The 12,581-nt window shown below is 50.1% G+C and overlaps 1 protein-coding gene across 1 annotated transcript in view; it reads left to right on the top strand.

Annotated features, from left to right (window-relative positions):
* Positions 1-12,581, top strand: part of GPR153 (G protein-coupled receptor 153) — a 33,339-nt gene that overhangs the window by 13,649 nt on the left and 7,109 nt on the right. The window contains exons 2-5 of the mRNA XM_060276127.1: positions 3,141-3,678; positions 4,328-4,761; positions 10,556-10,741; positions 11,851-12,035. Coding sequence (XP_060132110.1) covers positions 3,302-3,678; positions 4,328-4,761; positions 10,556-10,741; positions 11,851-12,035 — 1,182 coding nt within the window. The 5' untranslated portion in view covers positions 3,141-3,301. The remainder of the gene's footprint in view (positions 1-3,140; positions 3,679-4,327; positions 4,762-10,555; positions 10,742-11,850; positions 12,036-12,581) is intronic.

Here is a 12,581-nt window from a genome sequence, read left to right as displayed (position 1 = left end):
TAGGAACCCTTTTGAGTTCTGCTGGTGCAGAAATGAGAGCGTTTGAGCCTTGGGACAGTTGCTCAAACAATGAGAGTTTTGCAAGAAAAGGAATGCAGTCAAGGGTTGGGCTCACCGTGTTCAGGGTCAGCTGTGAGGCAGGAGAACTGATAATGGAGTTTGTCCTGAGGGCCAGCATGGTGGATTCCTCCAGGAACAGCGTATGCCTTTTGACCCAGCAGGGTGAGCAGCTGACTGTCTGCAGCAAACGGCCAAGCGCTCCCAGGAGGAAACAGCACCACTCCCTTTTCGCCCCCAGCCTTGCTCCTTGGGAATCGTGCAGAGAAAAAAATGTAAAATAAATAGCAAAAGACATATTTCATTAAGTCTTGCTTAGAGCTGCAGGAAGCTTTGCAGATTAAATATTAAATCTCACCCTGACAGATAATGTCACATCCTGAAGGTCGAAGGAGAATTTTTGCTTTTTCAAAGCAAAAGATGGAAAAGAAGTGGGAAAATGTAAATGTTAGCAAAACAAAAAAACCAGCCTCTTAATTTGGTGTGCATATACTGTGAGGAGGTGGTGATAATCTGCCTTAGAGCCAGTTCTTGACAACCTTTCCCGCTCTCTACTGCTCTGCTCTCAGCATTCTGTCACACTCTAGTGTGACCAAGAAAAGGGTGGAGCTAGGCAGATGAAAGGGGGTGATTGCTGTGTAGAGTGGGGATGGCTGAGTTCTCCATGGGTGGGAACTCAGGCCTGGGGTGGGGGTCGTGAAAGCCGATGTGGTGTAGTGGTTAGAGCATCAGGTTAGGACCTGAGAGAGATCCGGGTTCAAAGCTCAAGTCAACCATGAAGCTCACTGGGTGGCCTTGGGCCAGTCGCTGCCTCTCTCAGCCTCACGTACCTCGCAGGGCTGTTGTGAGGATTAAATGGGGAGGGGGAGAACCATGTGCACCATCCTATAAAGCAGGCTTATATAGGAAAGCTGAAAGCAAGGCCCAAGTGCAAGAGCAACATTCTCCCCTCCCATGGCTTCCAGCAACTGGCATTCAGAAGCATGGCTTCCTCCAGACAGGGAGGCAGAGCATAGCCATTGTGGCTAGTAGCCATTGGCAGCTTTATCCTCCATGAACTTGTCTTATAAAGCCATCCAAGTTGGTGGCCAGGTTGGGACAACTGTTCTGACTCAGCTCTTTAAGAGAGCCCTGCAGGATCAGGCCAGTGGCCCATCTAGTCCAGCATCCTGTTCTCACAATGGCAACCCAGATGCCCCCAATGGGAAACCATCAAGCGGGACAGGAGTGCAACAGCACTCTGCCCACCTGCGATTCCCAGTAACTGCTGTCCAAGCTTTGCTTACTCAGTACGTGTCTTGAAGGGTTAGAATCATAGAGTCAAGGAAATGTAGAGCTGGAGGGGACCCCGAGAGTCATCTAGTCCAACCCCCCGCAACGCTGTTTTACGGGAATGTTCCAGGCTGTTCTCTCACCTGTAGTCTGAACGGTTCAGCCACGTTATTCAGATGCCTCCCTGCAGTGGTCATGGACCCTAACAGGAGTCCAAAATGATGGGCGTTTTGTCTGTTTGGGAGGTGCTTGGGAGCTGATTTGGTGCTCTTCTGAGCATTCCTCCTTGACCACCTTTATTGAAGATCCTCTGGAGCAGAAGTATTTCCTTCCTTCCTTCCTTCCTTCCTTCCTTCCTTCCTTCCTTCCTTCCTTCCTTCCTTCCTTCCTTCCTTCTTTCCTCCTCCTCTGCAGCCAGACAGAATAATAAGTAGACCATTTGAAGGGCCAAGCCAAGATTGGGGATTTGGAAGCGGATCAGGACCAGGTTGCCAAAGCTCAATGGAGGCAGCATCGAGGGTGGAGATTTCAGCAAAATGCTGAAATGCAAAAAGCTGGAATGCTAAGAGAGCAAGCTGTAAAGTGAGCTCAGGAGGAGGGGAGCCCCCAGCAGCCAGCACCCCTTAGTAAACAAGCTTTCCTCATTTCGGCTGCTTCAAAGGTCTTTTTGCTAGCAATGCGTTTGACTTCAGAAGCATGTATTCGAGGACCGTCAGCTGATGAATTGGGCCTTGCACTATGTGCTGGGGGAGTGGGCAGCTATGTGCAAGTGGGTTGACTCAGTGGATTGTGTATTTGGATGCTCCTTGGGGGCCAGGGCCGGGGCAGAGGAGGCTGTCAGGTTGAGCCGGTGCACTTCAGAATTTAGCACTCCACCACTGACTTACACTTACCTAAGCCCCAGGAAGCGAGAACTGGCTCTGGGGCAGAGCATCTTGCTTGGCAAGGCCAAGATCCCTGGTTCGGTTCCCAGCAACTCCCAATAAAAAAGGAGAATAGAGGCTACTGGTGTGGGGGGACTAATGGCTTGGCTCAATATAAGGGCAGCACACTCGATTTCCAGCCACCATGACTCCAAGCATTGTCTAACATGGGGGCAGTGGGCTTTGCATCGTGCCTCAAAAACGTGGGTGCCCACAGTTCAGTAAATCGGAGGTTGCTCCCCAGTTGGGAACATTATATCTGTCTGGTGCTGTTGCTGCTGCTTTATGCTAATCTCAAGAGCCCCCTCTGGGGGTTAAAAGGGGTTTAACATAAGAACATAAAATGAGCCTCCTGGATCAGGCCAATGGCCCATCTAGTCCAGCATCCTGTTCTCACAGCGGCCACACAAATTGACCCCATGGGAAACCCGCAAACAGGACCCGAGCACAAGAGCCCTCTCTCCTCCTGCGGTTTTCCAGCAATTTATATTCAGAGGCATAGATGCCTCCAGCTATGGAGGCAAAGCAATAGCCCTCCTGGCTAGTAGGTAGCTATTGGGAGCCTTCTGCTCCATGAATCTGCCTAATCCTCTTTTGAAGCCATCCTGAGTTGGTGGCCATCACTGCCGTCTGTGGAAGTGAGTTCCACAGTTTAACTATGCATCTGAATACTGGGAACTGCAGGGGGGGGGGAAAGGGTTGTCTGGCCTGGGACCACTGCAAGAACAAGATGGTGGACTAGATGGGCTTAATCCAGCTGGTTCTTCCTATGTTTTGTTCCTCCTCTGTTTGAGCCTTGCAATCCAGCAGGATATAAATTTCACGCAAACCTTTTGCATGCGGCGATATTCTCTTTGTTTCCTGAGCTCTCTCTTGTTTCTCTTCCAGAACCATGAGCCAGAGGACCACCCCGGGCGCTGCTTCCCCATTGGTCCTTGGGTGGGATCCCCCCACTTCCCTGATGCACCCTTGATGGCCCCGGCCCACTTGTAGGATGCATCTCTTCCCCTCCTTCTTCCTGGTACGTCATCCTCACCTGGCCTCGCCAGATGGCCACTCCTCCCTCCGCCATGGATGATGAGCAGACCTTGAACAGGAATGCCGTGGCTTGGCTGGTTTGCTCGGGGCTCTCTGTCCTGGCCAACGGCTGGGGGATCCTCAGTGTGAGCGCCAAGCAGAAGAAATGGAAGCCCCTGGAGTTCCTCATCTGCACGCTGGCCGGGACACACATCCTTAACATTGCCATTCCCATCACCATGTACTCGGTCGTCCAGCTCCGCCGCCAAAACTCTGACTATCAGTGGAGCGAGGGCCTCTGCAAAGTCTTCGTCTCCACCTTCTACACCTTGACGCTGGTCACCTGCTTCTCGGTCACCTCCCTCTCCTACCACCGGATGTGGATGGTCCGCTGGCCAGTGAACTACAGGCAAGTCCTGTCTCTGGATGAGTCCCGCGGTGGTCGCAGAATCATAGAATTGTATAGTGGAGATGAAACCCCCGGCAGTGTAGGAATTACAGCTAGAGAAGGGCTTTCACCATGGAAGGTGCAGCAAGCTTGTCTTCTGCTGCTCCAGAGAGGAGGGCCCAAACCAATGGATTCAAATGACAAGGAAGGAGGTTCTGACTATAAACACTTGGAAGAGCTTTCTGACGGCAAGAGCTGTTCAGCAGTGGAACAGATTACCTTGGAAGGTGGTGGACTCATCTCCACTGGAGGTTTTTAAACATCTGCCGCAAAAATTGTTTCCCAAACTTGGGTCTCCAGCTGCTTTTGGACTACAGCTCCCATCATCCACTGATCCTGCTAGCTAGGGATGATGGGAGTTGTAGTCCATCAACATCTGGAGACCCAAGCTTGGGAAACCTTGTGCCAGAGGTACTTTTGCTGTGATTGCTGCACTCCAGGGGGGTTGGACAAGATGACCCTTGGTGTACCTTCCAATTCTACAATTCTAGGATTGTATGGTTGCCATCGCCAAACAGACCTGGGATGATCTGTTTCACTTTCAACCGAAAGGATACGGAGAATGTGGCTTTGTCCTAAGGGGAGTGTCTTTTTTTCCTCCCCTCTCTAGGTTAAGCAACACCAAGAAGCAAGCGGTCCACACCGTCATGGGTATCTGGATGGTGTCCTTCATCCTCTCCACGCTGCCGGCCGTGGGCTGGCACGACACCACAGAGCGCTTCTACGCCACGGACTGCCGCTTCATCGTCACCGAGATCGGCCTGGGCTTTGGCGTCTGCTTCCTGCTCCTGATCAGCGGCAGCGTGGTCATGGGCGTGGTCTGCGTGGCCATCGCCCTCTTCCAAACTTTCTCCATCCAGGCGGGCAACAACATCGACAAGAACAAATTCAACGTCCCCACCATCGTGGTGGAGGATGCCCAAGGCAAGAGGCGCTCGTCCATTGATGGCTCCGAACCCATTAAGACTTCTTTGCAGATCACCTACCTGATCGCGGGGATCGTTTTCATCTACGACTTCCTCATGGGCTTTCCTATACTGGTGAGTGTGGTTGCAATTGCTGGTGGTACTAAGTTGTCCAGGGTCTCTGCAACCGAAAAAGGGCTTGGAAAGAGCTCTTTCCAAACCGAGTGAAAGGGCAGGAAAATGGCAAATGCAATCCCATGTAAACAAGTGTAAACTGATGCACGTTGAAGCAAAAAACTCTTACCTTTACCTATACGCTCTGAACTGGCGGTGATGGACCAGGCACGAGGCATTGGCGTAGTAAATAGCTGAATGAAAATGTCGACCCAGTGTGCAGTGGCTGTGAAAAAGGCGAATTCCCTGCTACTTAGCATTAGGAAAGGAACTGAAAATAAAGCAGCCAGTATTAATAATGTATACAGTGAATACAGTATACAATTCTCGGTCGCCACCATGTTTGGAATGCTGTGCACAGTTCTGGTTGCCTTGCCTCAAAGAGGAAAAGGTTCAGGAAAGGGCAACCAGAATGATCAAGGAGAAAAGAAATGTAGTTTTTAAAGGTGCTGAGAGTTGTTAGGAGAGTCCCATATCCCCCTCACCTACCTACAATTCCCAGGGTGCTTTAATGATCAATCTCTCATCACAGGGGACTTTGGGAATTGTAGTTCAGTAAGGGGAGTGGGGCTCTCCTCCCAACTCTCAGCAGCCTCAGCAAACTACACTACACAGGATGCTTTGGGGGAAGGCCTGACTGTTTACAGTGGTATGATGCAGGTTTAATATACAGTGCAGATGGGACCACACACACACACACACAGAGAGAGACTTCCAAGTGTTCTTGGTCTCCCAACTGTCATCAATTTTGGCCGTCATCCTTAACTGTCAGGGAAGATGGGAGTTGGCCCCCAACAACATCTGGAAGGCACTAGGTTGGGCAATGTTGAGCAGTGCCCCCAGATGATATTGTCTGACTCCCCCAAGGCCTCCTCTGAGACCTGAAGGGCACCGGACAGAGCAACCTGGTGTGACAGATCAATAGGCTGATGCCCAGAACTAGGCTGACGCCCAGAACTAGGCTGACTTGCAAGCAAGAAATTCCAAAATAGTTACCATACTTCCCCCTCTGCTAGAGAACCCGAGTTTTTCAAACAAAACAGATCCCCTGATGCCAACAAGGGACCTGTGTGTATCCCTCTCTGGAAACCGGGGTACGTTTCAGGCACATCTACCCTAGTTAGCAAGCTGCAGTCACTCCACGGGCATTGCAAGGCCCTTGGATTGCTGGGGCTTTCATTTCCTCCCTTATCTGATAAAGCAAGTCCCGAGGAGCACGCCTGTGTTGCACATGGTTTCTCCACTCCCTTGGAAAACAGCCCGCCTGCCAAGACTGGATTCCAAGCCTCTCACAGTCCGCCTTCCCAGGACCTCCCTGCAGCCCACTGAGACAGCTCTGGCTAAACATAGCCGCTGCTGCTGCCTCGCCATCAGCTGGAAAGCAAGAAAAGGCATCTCGGAGGCTGGACCCCAACGAGGAGAAGCCTTACGTTCCGGTGCCCCATGTCCTGGTTTGTTCTTATTGCTCTGGCATCGCGCCCGATGCCTGCCTGCCGTCCCAAGGGTTTCTAATCAGTTTCCAGAACAATAAGCAACATCTTCCAGCTCTCCCAATTAATCCAGATGAATCGTTTTATTAGAGGATGGTTGCCAGTCAAGGTGCAGGCAGCGAAGCTGTGTGTATGATTCCTGTGGAAATCAGAAGCATGCAAGGAGAATTTGAACAAACAATGGCAGGAAGCAGCTTGTAGCCAAGCACGCAAGTCCTTCCCATGGAGGGTCAGTGGCAGATCAAAGTCCAATGAATCAATATTGAGATAGGCTGATCAGGGCAGAGTTGGTTTTTTCCTTGTGTGGGGCCAGCCAATCATCACTGCAGAATTGAAAGGGGCCCCCAAGGATAGGGAAAAGTCCCCACCTCTCATAACACTAGAACTCGTTGCCGTCCAAAATTCAAGACAGATAAAATAAAGGACTTATTTATGCAGTTAAACTATGGAATTCCCTCCTGCAGGAGGCAATGAGGGCCACCAACTTGGATGGCTTTAAAAGAGAATCGGACAAATTCATGGAAGAGTAGGCTATCACTGGCTACTAGCCAGTGATGGTTCTGCTCTGCCGCCACATTTGGGTGCAACGATCCTTCTGAATACCAGTCGCTGGCAGCTACAGGAGGGCAGAGGGTGTTCTTGTGCTCGGGTCCTGCTTGCTGGTTTCCCACTGGGGCACCTGGTCAGCCAAGGTGGGAACAGGTTGCTGGACTAGGTGGGCCGTTGGCCTGATCCAGCAGGCTCTTTCTCATGTTGTTATGTAAACTCAGTATAGGCAGATGAGTTCCTATCAGCCACTGAGATTCTTTTTCCTTTTGTGTCTGCCAGGATTCCTTTGAATAACCCACTAGGTGGCAGACCTCTGAAGATCAATCCGTAACATACCGGTAGATGGGAGTGAGTTGGAGGCTGGCTAAACAGTGGCTTGCTAAGCGTCCCACCGGGCTATGCCCAGATTTGAAGTGGGGATTCGGGGATCCACAGCATCTTGGCTTCTTAGCCAAGAAGCTACACTCCCTCTCCTTGTTTGGAAAGCAAAGGGAAAGTCATTGACATAAAACAGAGAGAACCCAATGTGTGTCCATTTTATTTCTTTGCTGCCCAAACTGCCCCCCAACTAAGTAACTAGCTGATCTCTCATGCTTTTTTAAAGAGGGTTAAATCTTACAGGATTGACAGAATTTTAGCTGCTGGGGTGGTGGGGCTGGACAGCAACAGAATTTCTTTTCAGATTGCTCATTCCCTGGAGGCCAGGAGGGAGAGGGAAAGGATGTACAGTTTGAGCGAGTGGAAAGAACTCTGTGTTCCTTTGATGTGTGTGTTTGGAAAAGGTGCTGGGCCTCAAGGGAAGAACTGGGGTGGGAGAATCTCTGCTGCAGTTTACACCCTAAAAGACAGAGTGAAATTCAGCAGATCACTCCTCTTTCATCTCTAAAACTCTTACAATTGCGGATGACAGCGCTGTCCACCCTCAAGCAGTCAGCCTGCTCTGAGGTCAGGATGGAGAGAGGGAGGGGAGGCGTCACAGCCAGCTTGGGCTGCCATTGGCTTAGCTGCTCCGATGTCATGGAAGAGCTCTCTTGGCTTGGGCATCACAGTGAAGGGAGCGTTGCTGAGATGTTAACCTTAAGGGGGTCTCTGAGCAAACATTACTAAGTGGAATGTTTGCAGGTTTTGTCTCCGTATCCTGATCTTGGGCTTTCAAAAGAGACTTTGCGAATCAGTTGAGTGGAACAGGGCCTAGCGATGGAAATGGATAGAGGACTCTTCCTGTGTGTAGATGTGATATCTGAGCCATCAAGGGTTTGTCTTAGTCAATGGAGAACAAATCCTGCCTTTTTTAAAGAGTCCTGTTTGGACTGTGGAATCTCTGAGTTTGCTGTTATTAGACTGCTAGGGACTGCTGCCTCTGTTCCCTTGTAACTGGCTCCCATCAGCAGCCTGGCTGCAGCATTCTCGAAAAGCTCCCTTTCCGAAGGCATCCCCACATTGAGCATGTTAAGAGTAGTCCACAGTAGGGTTAGGCCGAGAGAGAGACAGATTAGGCTAAGGTCACCCAGTGAAACTTCCAGTGGGATGGGGATTTGAACCGGGATTCCACACCTCACCCACCCACACCTCTCCAGCAATCTAACCACTATGCAATACTGCCTCCACCCACATGGCTGCACAATTTGCAAACGTATGGCAGCTGCAGCAGGAGGGGGGGTAGGATGTGTCTGATTGGGTAGTGGGGGCTGTTCTTCTTGGAAGCAGCATTCTGTAGCTCTTCCTTCCTCCGTTCCTTTTCTTTTATAAAAATGGAAATGAGGTTCTCCTCCTTCCCACTCGCCCACCCGCAAACCGAAATCCTCCCTCATGTACTTCAAGCCTGATTCACCGCCACGGCTCTGTTCTGCTGAGAGACATTACGCACTCAATTTATAAAGATCAAATTAAGTTAATTTGAATTTGGCTTGCACTGGGGGTGTTAATGAAACATTGATTAACAGTGGGGGAAACCTCTGTTTTCTAGCCCTGATTGATATAAATGTCCTCGTGTTCCGGTTTTGGCTCCCCTCCCATCTACCCTCACTAACCTCACCCCTCTGGCCCCCAATTTAAATTCAAAGATGTTATTAATTGGGTGGCTTTGCATTGGGCAGGCCGAATGTCCGTGCAGCGATTTTGAGTCTCCAAACAGAGCTGAGGCTGGCAAAAAGGAAATCTGCTCCACTAGGGAAAGAAAAGGCTTTTTGCCACTAGACTTCAATGCTAAATGGTGGAGTGAGTCCCTTGCCTTTCAGAATAAATAAAAAATAAAATAATATGAATTTAAATGCCTTCCTTATGCATTGTGTCACCATCACATACCTCTGTCTCAGTTGAGACTGTAAGCTCTTTGGGGCAGGAACCTTTCCCTGGATCTCAGAATTCTGCCCAGGCCACGTCCCCTTACTGACCATGCCCTCTTTGACTGCTTCTGCCTAGCTGGGAAAGGGCCACAGCTCAGTAAGTAGAGCCATCTGCATTGCACGCAGAAGTTCCCAACTTCAATTCCCAGCTCCACAGAAAAAAGTTGGGAGAGAATATCTGCCTGCTGTCTTAGAGGGAACCTGCCAGTCTGTGTAGGCTATGCTGAACAAGATGGACTCAACAGACTCCATGTGTCATTGGTGATGCCTCTTGCTTGTTTGGATGGAGAAGAGAGAGGTTTGCTCCCGTGTAGAAACCTATCTCCTTTTGTACAGCAGGAAGGTACATACCTTTGCACAGGATGCGCCTTCTGTATAAAGGGAAGAGTCGTGTCTCTCCAGGACAGGTGAAAGAAAGTCCTTCTTCATTAAGCTATGCAGCTCACTCCCACAGGCGGCAGGGTTGACCACCCACTTGGATGGCTTTCAAAGAGGATTGGGCAGATTCATGGAGGAGGAGGAGGCGGCTATCCATGACTGCTAGCCATGCTCTGCCTCTATGGTCAGAGGTAGTCATGCTACTGAACACCAGCTGCTGGAAACCACAGGAGGAGAGAGTGCCGCCCTTTTGCTTGGGTCCTGCTTGCTGGTTTCACACAGGCATCTGGTTGGCCACACAGAGAACAACAGGATACTGAACTAGATGGTCCTCCCAAGTTGGCCTGATCCAGCAGAAACCTTCTTATGTTCCTATGCCAATCTGCTCGGTCATCTACTGCCTTCTCTCACGTTTCCTCTTGAAACCGTCACGAGATCCAAGCTGATTTGGAGCTCCACCATCATCTTGCACTCTGCTTAAGATCATAAGAAGAGCCTGCTGGATCAGGCCAATGGCCTGATCCAGTTCAGCCTCCTATTCTCCCAGATGCTCCAAAGGGAAACCAACAGGAGCACCCACCCCACTCCAGTGGTCTCCAGCAACTGGTTTTCAGAAGCGTTGTTGCATCTAACTTAGGAGGCAGAGAATAGTAGCCATCAATAGTCCCTCCATGAATTTGTCTTATTCTCTCTTAAAACCACCACTGCCTCCCTGTGGGAGTGAGGGCTGCAGTTCAGCTATGCGCTGCGTGAAGGACTTTTAAAAAAAACGAACAACCCTATACTTATACCCTTCCTATTTTCTGTGAAACTCAAGTCAGGGTCTGTGAGAGTCCCAAGCAGGCAGGCACCCTGACCAGCTTGAGACCAGCTTAGCTTCCACAATGCAGCTGCATTAGATACCCCACCAGCCAATGTGCCAACTGCCCACCGTGAGAGTCTTGAGGGCCTGTTAGGAGCCCCTACCGACGTCCCTGGTGCCTTGTCCTGCAGGTAGTAAGCTTTGCCAGCTTGAAGTCGGACGTGGCCTACAACTGGATGATCCTCTGTGTCCTCTGGTGCTCAGTCGTCCAGTCCCTCCTGCTCCCGCTTTTCCTCTGGGGTTGTGACCGGTACCGAGCCGATATCAAGTCCGTCTGGGAGAAGTGTGTGGCCGTCATGGCCAATGACGATGTGGGGGAAGGTGAGTGGTGATTTTGGGGGGGGGTGGGAGTCCCCCGAATTCTGGAGGGGGGGTGTTTGGCCAGGCCAGTCCAGTCCTGGGCACTGTGACCTTCCTACATGAATGGAGGACAGCATCTTGGTTGGACCTCAGTCCTCTTCAGTTGCAAGGCTGATGTTTGGGAGTGGTAGGAAATGATGGACAAGACCAGGAAGAAACCAAGGCAGCCAGCAAGCAAATGCCTTCCATGTGCCCCTCCTGGCCCAAGTAAGTTGTAGAATCAGAAGGGGCTTAAAGGGTGAGTTAATCCAGCTCCCTAGAGTGCAGTTATATCTGTCCGCATTCATCCCTGCCCTCCAGCATAGTCTATCTGTTAATGTCCTAGTGAGGATTCAGGTGGAATGCTGACTCTACCTACCCTTCCTTGTATTCCCCATAACGTGTTTTATTTAGGGTGTTTGTGGAATTTCTATATTTCACTTGGGTGTAAAAACCAAGATTTTGCATTTGGGTTTCTGTACTGTATTTGTCTTTTTAATGTTGTTTTATTGTGTTTATTGTTATTTTCATATTGTTGTGTTTATTGTTATTGTGTTTATTGTTATTCTTATATTGTGCTGTTTCTTTTTGTTGTAAAATCAATAAAAATTATTATTAAAAAAAAAAACACCAAGACTTCAGAGCGGTTTACGAAAGGGAAGAAAGCAATAAGAATTACCAGTGAAAACAGTTTTAAAAAGGCAGCCACTACTTAAAACATTCAGAAAAGAACTTAAATCGGCAATTTAAAAAAATGGATCGGAGCGCATGGCAACATCCTACATAGCTGGACAGGCTTGCCTCAACAAAACTATTTAGCAGGTGCCGGAAAGAGTCTGGCGAAGGAGACTGCCTGATATCAATAGGCAGGGAGTTCCAAAGTCCTGCCACACAATGTGAAAGAGGAGAAACTTGCTGCTTACTCCCCACCCAAGGAACCCCCCCTCCCAAAGAAATTAGAGAGGTGGGCTTTGACATCTTGGAGGAGTGGGTCCTGCAGGGCTGCGGCCCCGACCCCTTCACCCAAAGTTCTTAGCAGTGGACCCCACCCCACCCTTTTTAATGCATCTTTCCTTCCTCTGGGACTGCAGAAAACAGCCTGGACGGAGTGATCCATACAGACCTGATGTACGAGCGGCCCTACGATTACAACTTTGCTGGGGACGCCCTGACCTTGGACCACATTGCCAAATATGACCTCTCGGCCCTGGAGAGGGGCCTCCCCCAAGCCTACACTACAAAGCCTCCCCCAGAGGACAAGATGCAGTATCTGCAGGTAAGGGGGGGGAGGAATACAGGTATAGCTGCCTTAAAATACCAAGTCAGATCACACGGCCACCTAGATCAGTAACACCTCCACTAACTGGAGGTCAGTGGCCTGTCCAGTTCTCCGAGTCTCCGGGTTTTCAGACAGGGAATCTTTTCCAGCTTTACTGGGTCCTTCTGAATGGGAAGCAGGTGCTCTAACCACTGAGCTGCAGAGGGGTTTGAGTTGCATCCCAATGAACAGGAGAAGTAAAACTGTAACTGCTTTCTACCAGGGAGGAGAATGGGGAAAATGTAATCATATAATTGTCAAGTTAAGAGGGACTCCCCAAAGGTCATGTAGTCCAACCCGCTGTAATGCAGGGATCACAGCTAATGTAATGGCACTCCTGTGTTCTTTAGCAGTGATGGTGCTGCTCTGCCCCTCCTTGCACCCTACACAAGGCCCATTCCTCCCCTCCGGCTGCTTTTCGCTTTCAGCCGTCTTAAAAAACCATGCGTCCATCTCCAAGTCCCAGTTCCCATCTGCCGAGCTCCTGTCAACTGTGGATGGTGT

The sequence above is a fragment of the Zootoca vivipara genome, chromosome 6 (assembly GCF_963506605.1).
Source record: "Zootoca vivipara chromosome 6, rZooViv1.1, whole genome shotgun sequence".
Classification (NCBI taxonomy): Eukaryota; Metazoa; Chordata; class Lepidosauria; order Squamata; family Lacertidae; genus Zootoca; species Zootoca vivipara.
This window is presented reverse-complemented; position numbering and strand designations above follow the sequence as displayed.